Below are 19,592 nucleotides of genomic sequence, written 5' to 3' on the forward strand. Positions count from 1 at the left end.
GAAAAGAAACAGGGAGGAGAGCTCTTTTTTCTTCTTGAACTATTTGCCGGACTGTCCCCTTGCACTCTTGTGTTACCATAACTACCACATCCCAGAATTTAGTGAGGGAAGGAACGGAGGCAGAGAAAAAAAGGTTAGACAACACTCTGTTGTTGAATTCTGTTGTTGTTGTTGTTGATGATGATGTATTTTTTCAGAGTGGAAAAAGAGAAGAGAGAGTGAAGGACACTGGAGGGAGGGGAGAGTGTGTGTGAGAGAGAGAGAGAGAGAGAGGGAGAGGGAGAGGCATAAAGTGCGGGAGGAAAGAGAGTCTGTCAGAGCACACACAGGAGAAAAAGGAGCGAGGTGAGAGAGGAGAGACGCCGAGGAGGGAGAGGACAGGAGGAGTAAGAAGAGGAGAGGAGTGAGTGAAAGAGAGAAGAGAAAGTGGCCATGGGTCTGTGTGCTGTGCTGCTTATCTGTCTGTCGCAGGCTGAACTGGTCAAGGTATGGAGCCATGAACTGTCAGGTAAGAACTAAACTCAAACACTCACAGGTTATAGACCTGTGCAAGATAAGTTCTTCTGAATTAGATCAGCACAGTACTGAAAACACTCCTGTACAAAACTGACTTAATTCAAATGTTTAGTTTTAAATTTGTTACACAATGATGGTGTTGATGTAATTTATCTCCCATATTTTTACCTCTAGAGTGGAAGGCTCCAGACTTCTTATTATTATCTTAGTATTATTACAATTGCACTTTCAGGCAAAGCCCTGTTTATTACGGGAAGTAGATAATTACAGATTAAGTAGTAGGCTGACATTTATACAAACACAAGAAATCCACAAAGACCCAATAAATTAGATCTCCGCACAATCTTTCCAGATACACGAAGAACATCCTGTTTTATGTGCATGTAAAATGGAGATTATGGGTCATAAACAAAAAATGAGTGCACTCTACCCTAAGCACAAATTGCGAAACAAAAATAAGCATTAGTAGCCTAGTCTGCAGCAACAGAAATCCACCCAAACCAAAGTGTAGAACATTATGTAGATTTTATTCTGATATTCTAACAGGTGCTTTTCTGCTGGTCCATTTATCATGAACTGCTCACATTGAGGGATGCTGTAATGCTCAAGAGATGCCAAAATAATATGAACATTGAGATGTAGATATAAGAAGTGGCTATGTTGAAATGCAAGTAAAAGTTAAGTTATCACATTTGTCAACACGTAAAATACGATGTTCAAAGTCATGCTCTAATTACATGGTAAATGAAGCACATGCATAAGCCACGCTGTCTTTTCTGTTAAAGCCATCTATTCAGCCACTGATCCCCTGAAACAGATCTAAAAGTAGGATCTCAGCATCTCATATAAATGTCCTGTAATTAAAAAATAACTTACACTGCAGTCCATGTAATTAACTAGCACTGAGCTTTAGGATGGCCAAGATCTGAAGGGTTAAATTATGAAAATGCTAATTTGAACCAGTGAATGTGGGTGGATAATCATTTGTGCTATTTTCTGGGTCTTGTGCTGATGTTGGTGTGTTCCTGTGTGAGAAGGTTTTGTGTTTGTGTATGTGTGTGTGATGATGATGATGCTTCAGTAAACTCCTGTGTGCTTCTCTCAAAGGATCATTATGACTCAGAGGAAATGGACAACACACACGTGTTTGTGTAGAGTCTTTCTCTTAGTACTGGCCCTGACTCCTGGCACACACACACACACACACAAAGCAAGAAAGTGATGCTATGTGTTAATGTCTGCCTGTGTTCCATGTTATAAAGTACACACATGCAGAACTACACACAACCACACATATTCCACATAAATCCTGTAAACCTGAAGATTAAGAAGTCTTTGCAATTGTATTTGCTGAAGGCTTACGTAACACATTTCTTGTATGTGATACATTTATCATTTCATAATTATTATTATTTCCTTTTAAATATATTAAGATATTTAATGTAGCTTGCTTACTATACAGGAAAGCTTAAAGCCAACATTCAGTTAATTCATTTTAAAGGTCCACTAAAGCAACAGATAATACCCTCAAAGTGTTATAAATATACTCTAAATTAGGGCAATTAATCACAAATTGAAAGAGTGCAATATTTAAATGGCAAGCACTACACATTTAATTACACATTTTCTGTGCTGTCTTGCAAAAAAAAGACAAAGCATTTAACCTGATAATTCAGAGCATGGAACTGGCAGTTCTACACAAAATTCAGCATACAACCCACTAAACGCTGGTGATAATAGAAGTTGTAGAAATGAATTTATATAAAAACACATATAAATCACAATCATAATATTGGTCTGAAAAATCATAAACAGATATAAAATATAAACTAGTTTAACCCTTCTCTCAGTCCTTATGCCCTGAAAGAATATGATGCACTCAATTTAGTTTCTAATGCATCTGTGTGCTTCAGCTCTACATACCCATCCATTTTGGGACAAAACCCCATTCTTGATTTATTATTATACTACCCTTTAAAATGTGCTATAAATTTAGTGATGTAAAATGTATTAATGTAACTCCTACATTACAGGTTTCTAGTGTTCTTGTAACTTCAGTCCAAATTTTGGATGGCTTTTTCCATTCTCTTGGAAGGTTTCCATTTTGGTGACACTATGGCTGTCCCTACATTGACTACAGTCCCACAACATATCAATGCACCCCTTTTTATGCAGCTTGTGTTACCGTATCATTTAGATATGTATTCTGATCTTATAAAACTCTACTTTAAATTAAAACAGTAGTTGTCACTGCATTGCATATGTATATATTAAAATAAGTAAATCTATTAATTTTCTCTTTTTAGTGGTACACAGCCTATATGAGTGCCACATACTTGTGTGTGTGTGTGTGTGTGTAATTCTGTCCTCCTTGGAGATGCTGTATTTTTAGAAGTCCTGGTTCTTCTCTTCTCTGCCAGGCAGCAGCGCTGCTCTACTTTCTCTGGCCTCTGTCCCTCCTGTGCCTCTTAGTTCTTATGCTGCTCCCTCAGAGTGCTGAAAAGGCTCACCAAAACACTTTGTGTGTGTGTGTGTGTGTCCATACATCCATATGTGTGCATGCATGTGACATAGATTGTAACTCATAATTTTCATTCAGTAAAAGCAGTACAATGAGTCTGAGAAACAGCTTTCTGTTTGTGAGTGACCTATATCAAGGCATGTCCTGTGTGATCCATTTCTACACCTGGGCATCACGTTCTGCGCAGCCGAGGACAAACTGAGCATGTGCAAACTCCCAAAGCAGAGCAATGTTAATCCCTTAAACTGCAATAAACTAAATTATTTTAAACTAGCTACTAAATAAGCTCATGCAAAATAAAAAGTGTTTACCAGTGACTCAAACTTTACTGATTGATTAAGCTTATTTCATTCCACTTCATCTTATTCAGGGTCATGGTGAGTCAAAAGTCTATCTGGAATCATTGTGTGTAAGGCACCATGGAAAGGACACCAGTCCATCACACTCACCTAGTCACTCACACCTATAGACATTTTTTGAAAAAATTTGAATAGTCAACCCACCCACCAGCATGTGTTTTCAGACGGTGGGAGGAAACTGGAGCACCTAGAGGAAACCCACACAGACATGAGGTGAACACACCAAACTCCTGATAGACAGTGACCCAAGATGGGGATTGAACCCACACTGCCAGGACCCTGGAGCTGTTAGACAGTGACACTACATGTTGTGTCACCATGACCCCCACAAAGCTTATTTGTGTGAAGCATTTGTGTAAGGTACAAGTCTTTAACCATAATGACTTTCTAGTTCATAGGAGCAGGTAAGAATTGGCTTTTTGCAAAATAATGACTGACATCTCTCTCAGCCAGTCACAACCACATGGCTAAGTGCTACTCCCTCCCCCCCTCCCTTAAAGAAAGTGTAAAGGCTCACAGATAACCCCCCACCGAATAAACTTGGATAGAGAGAGAAGCAGTAATAGGAAATTAGTCAAAATTAAGGTCTAAGGGAAGAGATGTTATTGAGAAATGCACTTCAGACCCACTTTCCAGATAATCCGGAGGATGTTGGTGTTTATTTTTATATTAAAAGCTGAACATATGGATTGGAGTAGAGAAGAGTTTTCTTGGCTTCGGTTTTAGCATTAGCTCATCTGAAGGTGTAGTGTCTCCTTGTTAAAAAAACATGGATCAATATTAATTAACATCCTGTGAAGCCAGTTTTTTTTTTAATAACTTGCTGCAGGCCCTAACCCTAAAAGGAGAGGTATAGGCTTTCTACAGCCCCTTTTATCCATTAACACAGAACTTTTCCAAACTTTTCCCAGAGGAGCTGTACATGTGAAGACAAATGTCCTTAACAGTCGCACCGGACTTTAACCTGCCAGCCCCTTAGTACAAAGCCTGGGTTATGTCTGAGTGAGGTCATTATATGAAAATGTGGATTAGCATGTGTGTTCATATGTGAAAATGTCTTACCTTAGACCTGTGGTTTAGCAATTTTTTCTGCACTACCCCCATTTGGTAGAAAAGAATATTTGAGAGAATATTGAGCCTCCCTCCAGTTTGACACACATACATTTCATTTGCTTCCAATCTCAGCTGGAATTTACTTTAAACATTGTAATTTATGCAAAACTAAACCTTCTTATTGAACAAAATAAAATAAAATGACAAATAATTTGTAGAGTGTAAATATTAAAAGTGACATGAATTATGTACCCCATTCATTTGCTTTTCTGCACAAGAATTGGACAGCATTTGCATTCTCCTCCATGTTGGATGAGCTTCTCAGTGATGTTGGATTAGTTGGCAGTTTGAAAATGTGCATTTGGCACTTTGTACATCTTAGAGGATGTATGTACTAGCTTTCAACTGCCCAGCATGGTAGAATAGCTAACTCTCTGTGGTAATTTGTTGAAATCATACAAAATATTCATACTGTTTGAACTTCATAGTTACATCCTTTGTAAATGTGCATCACAGGAATCTTGACATCTGAAAATAATCCAAGAAATGTGGAGGAACTGACCTAAGGCTATGTAGGGATCACTGCCCACATCAGAAGCAGGGCCTGTTCTTTTAATATACTGTTTATCTTTAGCAGACAGTGTTCTCCCTGTCAGTCTCTATCACACACCCATTCTTTATTTCTTTATTTTCCTTTATATTAACTCACTCTCTTATATATATCTGAGTTGTTACATTCTCAGTCTTACCATCAGCCATAAAACAACAAAATGACCCAAATCAATAAGCTACATTTTACTCTGACTGTTGAAGGTAAGACAGGTACATGTTGTCCAAGTACTTGAGCCAAGGAGTTGACATCAGTGATTTTCCCCATTTAGCAAGTTTCTGAAACAGGGGTGATGTCACTGTAATCTCTGTTCATCCAACTTTTCCACTACATATTTGACAGCATTTGAATAATGCAGAAATAGGCTAGTCAGTAGAACATAAAATTATGTTTTAAACTTCAGGACTCTATGTTTTCACAATCTATCTGTTGTTTCTGTCATATTTTCAAAAACTACCCTTAATAAAACATAGCACAAAAAGTAAGGAAATTTGTGTTCCGTAGATTATTTCTTTGTTGTAACAATGCTTCTTGGCAATACATCTTATACCATTGGAAAGCCTGTTAATTTCCCTTTTAAATGGTGCCACTTTTGTGCATGTTTTGGAACATGCATTTGAGGGATGAGCAGTAGAGCTCAGTATGTGGGTTGCGCCCATGAAAAATTTGCCAGATCCTCTCTGCCAATGCCAAACAGCTTATTTTGTGTGATGGTGTGGGGCGGCATCTCCCTCACTGGAAAAGCAAGGCTTGTCTTCATTGGAGGCAATCTCAATGCAGAGAGATATCAAAATGAAATTCTGCAACCAGTGGCAATCCCATATCTCCACAGTCTGGGACCAAACTCTACCCTCCAAGATGACAACACTCACCCCCACAGAGCAGGGCTTATCAGAGACTACCTCCAGAATGTGGGAGTGGAGAGGATGGAATGGCCTGCCAGTGTCCTGACCTCAACCCCCTTGAACACTTGTGGGATCAGCTTGGGTGTGCTGTTTGTGCCACAGTGACCAACACAACCACATGTGTGACCAGCAGTGTGTGACCCGGCTGGTGACCAGCTTGAGGAGGAGGTGCCAGGCTGTTGTGGCTTTGTATGGTTCTTCCACACGCTACTAAGGCTCATGTTTATTAAATGAATAAATTGTTAAATTGCCAATATTTCTTGTTTCTTCAACCTTCAATCAGCCAGTCACAACCCACCAAACGAGTCAATGGCAGAATAAGCTGTTTGGCATTGGCAAATTTTTTATGGGCACAACCCATATACTCAGCTCTACTGCTCATCCCACAAATGCATATTCCTTACAAATGTGGCACCATTAAAAAGGAAAATTAAAAAGCTTACCAACAATATAAGATTTATTGCTAAGAAGCATTGTTACAACAAAGAAATTATCTATCAAACACAAATTCCCCTACATTTTGTGCTGTTTAGTTTTAACAGTCCCTTAACAGTTATAAATGTGCCACTTAGCACATGTTGCTTTACAATTTTTGTCTTTAGCTTTAAAGGAAGACTAAGTAAGATTTTTTTTTAATCCTGGGAATCCCCCTAGTGTACTGAAATTTTATAGCACTGTACTGAAATCAAGGCAGATGGTGAGAAGCAGGTGGTTTTCTACCATCCTCCATAAGTTACATAGTGCATTTCTGCAGTGCTCAGTCCAGAGTAGCAACAGCAGAGGCTCTGTCTCCCTATTACAGCTCAGTGAAGCATCACAGTGATTTTGAAGTTGTAATTTGGAAGTAAACATATTACATAGAATTGCTCCAACATTTCTCATTTTGGACTGTTGCTTTATGGATTAACGTAATGCTGGGAAATGAGATTTCAAGTTTTATATAAGTCTTATTTTTGTATATTGTTGGAATGCTGTTGCACCTATATTGCGTCATCAAGATAAACACTGACACCGACCCCTGAATATGACTACTTTGCTTGATTCAATTGGAAAGTTGACATTTCACTCTTATAATACAAGATGATATCAGACCTTTGATGCAGAAATTAATGATAATGAACTGAAGTTCACCACGTGTTTTCATTTTAGGTCACCCTGGGCATCGCACTTGAAAGGCTTTGATGATATTGTTCTGATACAAGCCATCCTCATATGGTTTGAATTCAAGGCATTGTCTTAGATGAAGAGTTCAACCATGCACCTCAGCTATGATCCCTCTCTGTTTTTTTCTCTCTAGTTTTTCGCCTATCTGTGCAGCTGACTCTATTTGTGATTGTGTGCTATGGTTACAGTCTCAAAGGGCCAAATCAAAGGGCCAAATCATACATCTTTGGGCCAAATCATACTCTTCCCCTCTGCATGAGTCGAACGCCTTTGCATGTGCCATGAAGCGCGCATGTGGAACTTTGAACTCAAGCTATCAATTCCCATACATGTTCACTGATCTCACAGAGTCCAAAGTGACAGCCAGACTAATTTATAGATTCAGACTGAAGCAAGGGCTTAATGTGGGATTCACTTATCTGATATGGAAATGTGATCAATCAAGCTTGCTAGGACTTTCAATCTGATTTTGGCTTTGTTAGTGTCAACAACATTCACAGGACTGGTTCCTTAGTTGACATTCCTTTTCCTATGCTGCTTGAAGTCACTCACCTGGCCAGTCAGCCATGCCTGGACATATTGCAGGTGAAAGGCCTACCCTGTTTCGCATCACACTCACAGAGAAAAACACAGGTCCCACTGACCCACAGGAAGTTTTCCAGGAAGCACTTGTCTGGTCATAACACACTTACTCTTTTATAGTGTCTGTGTTATCCTCTGGAGTACAGTAAAACGCTACCCACTCACACTGCAAGTGCCAGTCGAGGGCCCAACAAAAGACCCTTTTCTTCAAGGGACTGATTTTTAATCCTGATGTTTTACAAGTAGTGCCTTACTGAGTTCTGTGGCATTGTGTGGGCTTATCCTGCTGCAGTACCGACGAAGTATCTTTGCAATAAAAACAGGCTAAATGAAAGATTTATATCCTCCCCTCTTCTTTTGTCTTTCTTCCACTTCACCTTTTCATCATTCTCTCTCTCTTTTTCCCCTCTCTCTCTCTCTCTCTCTCTCACACACACACACACACACGCACACACACTTCTCACTACATACACACACATTCACATACACATAAACACGCACACAATGTGGCCATCCAGTGGAGAGAGAAGAGCTGGAGATAGAACCAAAGATAGCATTTTGTTAGAAAGCAACTTTAATTCAGGCTGATAAACAGAAACATGGCTCACTATTCACCAGAGGGCTTGGGCACTGTGGCAAAAATGTAGCTAAGTGACTAAACTCCATGCATACACACACACACAAAACAGGGAGAAAACAGAGACCTACAGGCTTATGATACAGGCTCTGAAGTCCCCAATGGAAAATGTGACAGTTCTTCTGCTGTTATACAAAGAGGGGATTTTGGTTGGGGTGGAAAATATACTAATCCTTGTTGATTTGATTCAATTAAAATTTGTTGGACTACAGAGAAAAATAGAAAAGTTTTCTCCCTCTCCCTGTTTCTGTGTGTGTGTGTGTGTGTGCATGGGAGTGTGTATTCTGGCACGTCTCATGTAGTGTGTCTTCTGCACATGGCCTAATTTCATCAACTAGATTAATATTGTTGAGGTATCATTTGATTTGTAGTTTAATATTGTTTAATATTTTTTTATCTTTATTATGATAGATTCTGACATTTTCTGGTTGATTTTGATTTTAAGTGACCTTGATTGTCAGTCTGATGCTGATTATGATAGTGTTACTTGTTCAGTCTGTCATTCTCAATCTACACTTCATTCAAAATAACATTTTATAAGAGTAATACTACACTACATTGTGTTAACCATATTGTAGTCTCACAAGTTAACGGAGAGTCTGATAATTTCAGTTTTTATTTATTTTTAGGCCTCACAGTCAGGATTCTGCCAGTTGCATTCTGATTGGCTCTCTGTATATCTGTGTAAATGCATTTTCATGTATTGTTTTGTACTGATTCTTACTGGTCTGACTTGAGTCATGAAGACTGCCTCTTTCTACACATAATGCCAAATAGCAGACTTTTGATTGGTCCTATTGGGTGTCAGTCAGATTTCTATTTCTGTAGTATTAGATGGTTTTTGGCCACGTTAAGTGGCTAAAGGCACCAGACTCTCTCTAGACTTTTACTAGTCATGATATAATGTTGAGATCTTGATGTATATCCTTTGGTTTTTCCATAATTGTATAGTCAGTAAATGGTATATTAATACTATGTACTGATTAGTAAGTAAACTTTCTTAGTGATTTTAGAAGGTTCATAATTCCATTATTCCAGCACTGCACATGCATCACCGACTTTGTCTGGGTTTTCTATTTATTTGTTTTATTTTTTGTGATTATTTCTAAAGATACTCAAAGTTTTTGAAAGTTCCCACATGTTCTATTTTCAGGAATGGAATCTTTCAATAAAGTGTACCAACAGGACTGTGAGAAAATGGTAACTTGAGGCCATGAAATGACTGTAGGGCTGTTTTGCAGCCACACAGTGGGATGTTCTCTGTTAACTAAATGGGATAACATCACAAGTAATATTAAATATAACCTCACAGACAACATCAATTTCTGTGTGGACTCTGTTGAATCCACAGAATATGTTTTCCAATAGTAAGCTATGGGTTACAAGCAACTTAATGTATTTCCTGAACTGGAAGATCGAGGCCTATAGGACAGGGGTCATGGATGAGCTGCAGCGGGTTTTAAAAGAGCTCAAAACAAGAATTAAAGAGGCCAAGAAAGAGTGCAGGATTAAGCCGGAGACCAAACTGGAACAGCATGTGATGTGTGGAGAGGCCTGTAAGACATCACAGGCTTCAACCAGCTTGGCGCCTGAACAGCGGAAGAGAACTGTGAATCAGCGAGCAAGTTAAACCAGTTGTGGTTTAACAATGGCTCTTTTCTTGCCCCATCACCACAGGACTGAATGGCATTGAGCCTGTAGTACTGAAACTGTATGCTGAGGAGATATGTGGAATCTTTCAGCACATTTGTAGCCTAACCTGAAGCCTAAAAAGTCCAGATACATTAAAAATTTCTTGTGTGTTCCCTCTTCCCAAGAACAACAACAACTGTTTCAATATCGACATGGCATTTGAGTTGGTCATGGAGTTGTATACTTGCTCAACATGGTATACTCCCACCTGCGCAGAATAGGCATCATTGTGAGGTTTATATTTTTCTTATTTCTCCAATGCTTATCATAAAGTATGTTCTACTAGGGGAAATTTCAGCTGATGCCAGTGGAAGATCCATCACATCAAGGTCAGGGACTAGATGAAGCCATTTGTGAATCTGCAGAACTGTTTCAGGAACACTCAACTTGTGCATCATCAAGACATCATCAGGATGTGCATAATTCAAAACTTCACAACTGTGCTTTTCAATTCCTGTCCACACATCCAGCAACATCCATAGACAAGGACACCAAAGGAGAAACCACAATGCCACAACTACCTGATTTGCTTATCTCAGGGGTTCTGGAATTGTCAGTCTGCAGTGCAAAAGGCAGACATCTTTTCAGCTCCTGCATCTGCTCAGTCTCATCTTTTTGGCTTGAGCAGAGATGTGAATCATTCCAGAGAACTCTGCAACTTCTGCTGCCATGTCCTCTATCTTTGCTGGGAGGGGTAGGGGCAGGGGTAGCAGCACAGGTTTACTTCTTTCTCATCAATGGCACTTCATTCTCCAGATCATTGTTCTCTATGACCCTCCTGGTCCATTGGGCAACTTCTTTGTTGAACTGGACATTGTCCCTGTTGAGACCTCACTCATTCTCTTTGGTAACATCAACCTTCCATCACAGAAACTGCAGTCATTCTGCATTCTCCCATTGCTGACATATTTTGATCTCACTTTCAAAGAGTCTACTCCAAAGAAAAGAGCAAGAAACACTCTGGACATGATCTTCCGCAGACCCGTTCCTGCTTTGGATCTGATAGTGACTCCTCTTGACCTCTCTGGTCATCACTGCATATCCTTCATATTCTTCCACTTTGCCTTTCGTGCACACACCACAAGTTCTTCCACTACTCACAGAAATCTTTGCTCTGTCTCGCACTCTGCCTCAACAATTATAGCCACACCACCCACTACCCACCCCTGAACTATTTTTTGAGGGGAAGGTTTACATGATCTGCCAATTGGTAAACCCTGTTTAATCCACAATATTTCAGTTATTTGCTCCAGACCTTTTGGTCATCTACCATCCACCTTTAAGGCTGCCAGAGTGATCCCCATTCTGAAGAAGGCAACTCTTGACATCAAAGACATCAGCAACTACAAACCAGTATCTAATTTCCTAAAGGTCCTTGGACATTCTGTCTACAATCATCTTTCTCTCTTTCTAATTTAGAACAATCTATAGGACCCAAACCAGTCAGGCTTCAAACCAGCACACTCTAAAGAGACTTCTCTAACTGCAGTGACAAAGAAGCACCATGCTACAATATCAGCCATACTATCATTAGTCCTCATTTGTCTTGACTCCCTTGACCTCTCTGCAGCCTTTGATACAGTCAACCACAAGATCCTCCTATTAGTCCTCATTAATCTTCGAATCACCAGCTGAGTGCAGTGGTAGTTGGAATCATACCTGGAGGCTGGGGGGCCACATCTGATCTATGGAGAGGATCCACTGGTATCTCACATAGCTTGGCCCTCTTATTTTCATGCGCCACTTGTTCCATTGGTGAAATAATACCGCCTCAGGTTCCTTTACCACTGCTATGCTGACGAAACCCAACTCATCCTTTTTTGCTGACTTCATACACCCATGTGTCAACAGGCATCCCCACATGTCTTGCTGATATTTCATCAAGGATATCACCCCATCAGCTGAAACTCAACCCCAGCAAGACTGAGCTGTTTTACATCCTTGGATCTTCAGGTCTTCTCTATGATCATGTCATCTCTTTAAAGAATTTGCTGTTCACTTCATCTGCAGAGGCACAAAGACTTTTTGTATTTGTGGATGACCAGCTCTTGTTTGCAACTCATGTTGCAAACCTGACTCGGTTATGCAGATTTCTTCTTTACAATATCCAGAGAATTTGACCTTTTCTCTTTTCTATCTGTGTCAAACATTCTATAACATAATGATACTATACTATAGTATAGTATAATGTGTAATGTACTATAACCAGCAGGAAAATTTGGGGTGGGGGAACTAATTGAACAGCACTGTCCTCCTCGCCTGCTCTATGGCTGAGGTGCCCTTGAGCAAGGCACCTAACCGCCAACTGCACCCCAAGCAGCCATGGAAGGCTGCCCACTGCTCTGGGTGTGTATTCACAGTCTATAGTTCATTGCCACAAATGACTAATTGTGGAAGACACATTTAGTTGTACATTGTATAATGACAAATAATTGCACCCATTTACATTTATAAAAAAACAAAATGACTTTTTATTATATTTTGAAAATAATACTTATTTCATTTTAATTCACTTACCCACAAAATACAAGTATGTAAAATAAAACTGCTTTAAACAGTTTCCTCAGTTAACAGATCTGCTTAGTTCTAAAATAGTAATGCAGTTTGTGCCCAGTAATTCTGAGTAGGCTCTGGACCCACCATGACCCTGAACATGTTGAAGTGCTTTGCAGAAAATGAATGAACGCTTAATCTATGTGAATGGTGCCTGTGGAACTGCTCTGTGCTGTATTCATGTGTATGCATGTACATATATTTTTTTCTCTCTTTTTGAAATTGTACTTGTGGATTTTCTCTGTGCTACAACTTTCATACTGTCAAATGACGTGTGTAACAAAAACTTTAATTAAAAAAGAGGAAACTGCTATATTTTATCAATAGATTTTATTGCTGTCATTTTCTCTCATCCTTTTTTTCTGTCCTCACTCCCCCTTGCTCATTCCATGCCACGATCACTCATTTTTTCAGTCTTGTCTTATTTTTCTTCACTCCCATTCTTGATTCCTCATTTTCTTAGTGTGCGGCTCCCTGTTCAAGTCAGTTAGTCTCACAGAATTATGGCCTAAATGACCCAATTAAAAGGCTTTGATTGTATGGATGCAGAAATAGCTGAGCTTTTCCGGCAATGAAATCCGACACGACCCATTATTAGAACAGTAGCTCCCCCGTGACACACTCCCCCTTCCACCAACCCACCCCTCTTTAATCTATCCTACTGTTTCCTTTACCTCTCACTCTATTTAATTCAGCAATGAATTACATCCTCGCACTGAAGAGGATGCAGCCTGGAATCTGGGACTGTTTGGTCTAATCCATGTTACAGTGGCCTTCAACTCAAAAATGTTTTTCCTACTCAAGGTTTGAGTGGTAACAGAGCATTTTAGGCCAAGCGTACTACAGGATCACCCTGCTTAACCTTATGGTTTAAAAAGATCCACATTTTTTAGACCAGTTAATGAGAGTCATTATAGACTAGGGCTACAACCAACAATTATTTCCAAGGTCTATTGAATACATTCTTTCACCAAAAAAAAAAGCCATATCCCTTTGTTTAAACAATTTAGTTTTCATCTCATCTGACAATAGAACAAAGAAGACTGCTTTTGGTCTTCACTTCTGTGGTTGGATGACATGAACAAGGAGTTGTTTAAACACAAGAGCCATTGGTTTCTTTGGTAAAAGAAATGAGAAGCATTCAACCCCAAGATCACGAACCCTAAGGTCAAATGTGATGGTGGGAATGTAATGCTTTGTTTTATTTTGTTTTGATTTTCCAGCCACTGGGCCAAGCAACTTTTACAAATTATATGGCAACATCAGCAAAGAGGACTGCATAGAGATTCTGGAGGAAAACATTAGGCAGTCTGTAGAAAAAAATTGGCCTTGTACAGCACTGGACCCTTCAACAAAACAACAATCCGTAACATATTGGCAAATTGGTTCAAAAGCGGTTAACAGACAAATCAACATTTTGGACTGGACCAGCCAAGGTCCAGACATGCATTCCACTGAAAAACCAGTGGAGGAAACTATAGGCCAGAGTGCTGCCAAGGAAGCCTTTATATATCCCTGTAGAGACATTTAACAAGTTTCTAGCAGGATTAATATTATTATTAGGTTTGCACCTACACTGGGAGAAAGGCTGAACCTCACACTGGACAAGGTGCCAGTCTATAGCAGGACATCACTCACACATAATTTTTTGATGAAATAATAATTTTTTTAATGCCTTTGTACAGATGTTCCTTTTATGGCTGCAGTTAATCTAGCCCACTGTGATTGTTCACTCAGTCCATCTTGCTTGCCACCATTATGCATTTTACATACGAAAACCTATGTTTAAATTTACATATATATACACATCTTCACTGTCCAATGAAAAACCTTCTGTCAATGACAGTTAATGTAAAAAGATTTAATTTTAAGTCATTTTGGAGCATTTTTCTATTGGTTCATTGGCCAAGTTAGCTATGGAGGTTTGAGTGGTAACAGAGCATTTTAGGCCAAGCGTACTACAGGATCACCCTGCAACAAACAACAAACTGTTCACCTGGATGGTGTTTTTATTGTTGCGGGAGACTTTAATCACTCCAATTTATGGACTGTGCTGTCCAAATTCCACCAGACTGTCTCCTGCCTTACAAGAGGAGACAGGACATTAGATCATGTTTACACCAACATCAAAGATTCCTACAAGGCTGTCTACCTCCCCCACCTGAGACAGGCTGATCACCTTTTATTGTTCCTGCTCCCCAAGTATGTGCCACTCTTCAGGCGTGTGAAACCATCAACAAGGACTGTTAAAGTGTGGCCAGAAGGTGCCTCTCTACAACATCAGTTTCACAAGACTGATTGGAGTATGTTCTCATCTCAAGCCACTCAGGAAGACCTTACAAAGGATGGTTAAGATTGCTCAGCACATCACCGGCGCACAACTACCTGCAATCGACGACCTTCACTGTCCGTGTTGTTTACGAAGAGCACACAGCATCATCATTGACTCCTCCTTTTTATCTGTACTTCCATACATGCAGTTGTAATCTGTGACTTAATTCTGAAAGTCACTGTGGTTTGGCTACATTTCTCCACAAATGTTCCACAGAAAGAGAATGCAGGGTCATCTCGCTCTTACTCATTCTCCACTTTCTTTTATTAAAGACTGGAAAGCTATCTTAATGGTCTTTTCTGTTCAGTGATGTCTGCTTTTAATAAGGCAGTAAAACAGAACCCTCTGTGTAAAGACATGGCCATGAAGACCTTGGAACTGGGACTTTGCACTCAAGGCACATCCAGTTTACTGCAATAACTGCTTTATGTTCATGTGCCTACATTAATTTTCTCTTTTGCGCTGTGTTTTATGCTTCAGTCTCCAGCAGTGTACAGTTAGCCATTTTTTCTGTACGTTGCTATTTTAAACATCTGTAAAAAAAAAAAAAACATGCCAGGCCAGCTTTTTCACATGACAGCTGTAAAACAACTAAGCAGCTCTAAATGACAGCCAAGCTACACATGCCAGTGAAAACATAAACACTAGCCTCACACATAAAAGAGGGTATGAGTGTTTGTCTGTGTGTATGTACGTGTGCACTGTACCAAAAAAAAACAATCTTGTTATTCCACGAAGGCTTAAAAAAACTCCTCCTATTTCCTTCTTGTTCAATGAAACACAAATATTTCTGTCAAAAATGCAGATTGTAAGCTTTCACCGCTTATTTGTGTAAGTACAAGAAGATTTATTTATCTTCTACTCAAGTTATAAATTTTTTAGAGATACATTTGGAGGGAGAATTGAGTTTTCCTTCCAAAAGGAAGTGGACACTTAAAGAAAAAAAAAAACACAAAACAAAACATTTTTTTCATATCAACAAAACTGCCCCCATCAGACAAGCAGGACATATGCTCAAAATGTAATGAGCTAGTTTACTCCATTCCTAAAGCTTCTGGACTGCTGGGCCAGTGAATCTCCATCTCGTTTCAGTAAACCAGCTGAATGTGTTTCATTGTGTTATATTGTGGTCTGCAGCTCACACCCGATGGATTGATGTTCCAATATTTCCTTCATTATGTCTAGCTTTCATCCAGACTAATGGCTTCTGAGGACTATAGTTCAATTATGAGGGCACTCCATTACTGTATTTTAGAGCTGTGATGAATTGACCAGCTGATTCCCATCAGAGGTCAGCATATTTCAGTATAAAGGATTTGCTTCAAACTAATGCCTTCTGAGGAGGTTATTAATAATTTTACATCTGTAATGATCTGAGCAGTGGATGCACTCTCAATGTCAGCCTTTTTCTGTGTAAAGAAAATTAAGAGTTCACTAACCTGGTCTGGAGTGGAACAACAGTTTTTTTCTTTTTCAAATAATGGTTGACAAATTAATATGCACAAATCAGCCATGACTTCCTAGTTTCTTCAATCATTTTCAATTTTATCAACTCCAGTGTCCATGCAACTCACCCATATAAATATTTTCTTCTTCTTAGTTTGTTAACCACCTTTCACTCTTTTCTTAAAAGTTCAGGTATTATTTGGATGTTGGATAATTCTTAGCACGGCACCATCAATAATGCAGTGCTTGTGTTAGTATGTGTTGCAGTGGTACAGGTACAGACACAGCAGTGCTGCTTAAGTTTTTAAACCTCTCAGTGTAACTGCAGATCTGAGAGTAGTCAACAACCAAGGCCACCACTGTACTGAGGGCAGCTTCCTGTGACCACTGATGAAGGTCTCATGTGATGCGTAACACACAGTGTGGAGCAATAAAAAATTACTCTCTCTGAATCTATATGTACTAAAAATTGTAGGTATGTTAAAAAAAAGTGGCCAGTGCCAAACAATCTAAGACACCACCACCATATCTGTGTAACTGCAGGACTGAGAATCATCAGCATAATCCGTTCCTATTCCACTTAATCAGGGTTGCGGTAGTAGCTGGGCAAGCAAAGAAGCCCAAGCACCTCTGTCCCAAACAGCTTCCACCAGCTAGTTCAGGGGAATGCCCAGGGATTCCCAGGCAACCTAGGAGATAAAATTCCTCCAGCAGGTCTTGGCCCTACCCTGGAGCCTCCTCCCAGCTGACCATACCTGCAAGAGGCATCCTGTGGCATCCATATGAGATGTCTGAACCACCTCAAGTGGATCCTCACAATGCAAAGGAGCAGCATTTCTACTCTGCTACATCAGCTTGCTTGGAGGAAAATTGTGCATATGCACCCAGCAACAGTTAAGCATATTCTGACTTCTTGGAGAGTGTGGGTGGAATTCTGGAGAGGGTACCACGCACTGATTCCACTGTTGTGCTGGGGGATTTCGATGCTCATGTTGGCAGTGACTGGGAATTCTGGGGAGAAGTGATTGGAAGGAAAAGCCTTCCAAAGCTGAACCTGAGTGGTGGGATGTTATTAGACATCTGTGTTAGTCATGGTATGTCCATAACGAACACTATGTTTGAACACAAGGTTGCTTGTAAGTGTACCTATATAAGGTTATAAGGTTGCTTATAAGGCTAAGGCTTTGACTGTTGCAGAAGCTAAATCTAGAGTATAGGAAGAGGATGGAAAGGAGTGTTGCCTCCATGACATTCTGGAACCTAACAGCTCAGGAGAGGAAGCACTGTATAAGCTATGGTCAACAAGAATATTAAAACTCTGATCTCAACTGCAGGTATTGTCTTGTATTGGATAGAGCACTTTGAGGAACTCCTAATCCCAAGAGACATGCCTCCTATGCATCAGGTATAGGGCCAGAGTCACTTGGCCAAAGTCACTGAGGAGGTTGAAAATCTCCACAGTGGCATGGAATGGGAGACATTTTCCCAGAATTAGTGACAGCCCTCAATATTGGGGGCCTGTCTTCACATACATGCCTCTAATATCTCATAGACATAGGTAACGGTGGTTTTGGACTGGCAAACTGGGGTCTTGGTTCCCATTTCTAAAAAATGGGGACCAGAGAGTGTGTGTCAATTATTGCTGCATTACACTTCTCCCTGGGAAAATCTGTGTCAAGATTCTGGAAAGGTGAATCTGTTGACAATGACTTTTGGCCTTCACAACAAGGTTGCGGTTTTCTGGTCAGCAAAAGAGTGGGAGAGCATGGACAACAGCGCTTTATCCAGAGCTCTGCAATATCTTTCACATTGCTGGAAAGAATGACTTGGCAACATGACAGATTACCTCAAGGCCCTGTTCTTCAACTCAGTTCTGAAATTCCGTTGATAAACTGGCCCTTACCTTCCAGAAAAACAGCAGAGCTGGGTCACTGGATGCACCGTGTGCTTGAGTTTGTGTGTGTGTGTGTGTGTGTGTGAAGGTGTTTATGCTTGTTATTCACTGTCTACAAAGATGAACATGTGAACATGAAAGAGACATGTGTATGTCTTTGTGTTTGACATTCAACTATATAACCTTGTTACCAGGTCCAGGTGTACTGTTGGCCATTTGGAGTAAAGGAAACCCATCAAGACCAAAATCTGTTAGCGACATCTGTTGCTCTAAAAACCTCTTGTTTTGCAGACATCAAATTCAGAACGGTTGAGTAGTTATCAACTATTGGAATGGTCTTTGGCACGACAGCATTTAATGCTGTGTATTCAACAGTGAGGCAAAAAATATTTTCCATTGACTTTGTGGATTTGCCAAAGAGGGAAAGATGTTCTTGAAGTACAAAGTTGAACAATTCCTTATCAGGCCAAATTCTGAACAATTTCCAGGGCAGCTTTTGCTGCCTCATGCCACAGAGGATGTTACATTACTGCCTTTTTAATTTGACATGAAACTGAAAGCAGCTCAATTTTACAGAGGCCTATGCCATATTTCGAAGTTCCTATTTGGGGAAGTATGTGTAAAAAGCAGAAGTAGCCCCTCATCTCATTCTTCTTCATGGTCGATAGAGGTGCAGTCCCACAACAGAAACCCTCTCCGCATTCAAGAAATCCTTGAAGACCCAGCTGTTCCGAGAGTATCACTTGCACTGAAAGTCTTTCTTTAATACACTTATTACTTCCTGGCATATTGCACTCAATGTAAGGTAATTTGTATAAATTGTGCTGTAGTTTGAATGCTAGATCCTTTTTTGTAAGTTGCTTTGGATAAAAGAGTCTGCCAAATGCATAAATGTAAATGTAAGAGATGATAGTCTGTGCTGCTAGCTAATTTGCTTGCTGAAGTGGAGCCCAGGCAAACTCGGCTGAATTTAACTCAAATTAACGCTTACCTCTCATCCAAATCTATTAACTTCCTCTTTCCTTTCAGATCTGAATACTGCTTTAAATAATAATTTTGATTAACCTCACATCCTTTTGTTTAGGGTTGGAACCAGCTAAAGAACCCGAATCCCGCATTTTGAGGAGTAAAGCACACCTTATCTTTTCAGTTTTATAACTTGCATTGGTGTGATCCACATATTCTACCATTTATAAAAAATAGCACTCTCATCACAGTGTGGTGAAGCCTCTGTGAGAAATCCTGTGTGAAAAACAGCTTAAAAATATGTGGTCCTTCAAAATGCATGTTTTATTCTGCTATTATAACTCACTTTTTTTGCTCAAACA

General features: G+C 39.8%; 1 protein-coding gene across 5 annotated transcripts in view; it reads left to right on the forward strand.

The window, feature by feature from the left end:
• The first annotated feature begins 330 nt into the window (after nt 1-330).
• Nucleotides 331-19,592, forward strand: part of plxdc1 (plexin domain containing 1) — a 42,512-nt gene continuing 23,250 nt past the window's right edge. For 4 of the 5 annotated variants that reach the window (XM_066665256.1, XM_066665258.1, XM_066665257.1 and 1 more), the window contains exon 1: nt 331-508. In XM_066665256.1, coding sequence (XP_066521353.1) covers nt 433-508 — 76 coding nt within the window. In that variant the 5' untranslated portion in view covers nt 331-432. Of the gene's footprint in view, nt 509-19,000; nt 19,070-19,592 lie in introns of those variants that run through there. The other variant, XM_066665261.1, reaches the window with a different exon arrangement.

This window comes from Hoplias malabaricus, chromosome 3 (assembly GCF_029633855.1).
Source record: "Hoplias malabaricus isolate fHopMal1 chromosome 3, fHopMal1.hap1, whole genome shotgun sequence".
In the NCBI taxonomy this organism is placed as follows: domain Eukaryota; kingdom Metazoa; phylum Chordata; class Actinopteri; order Characiformes; family Erythrinidae; genus Hoplias; species Hoplias malabaricus.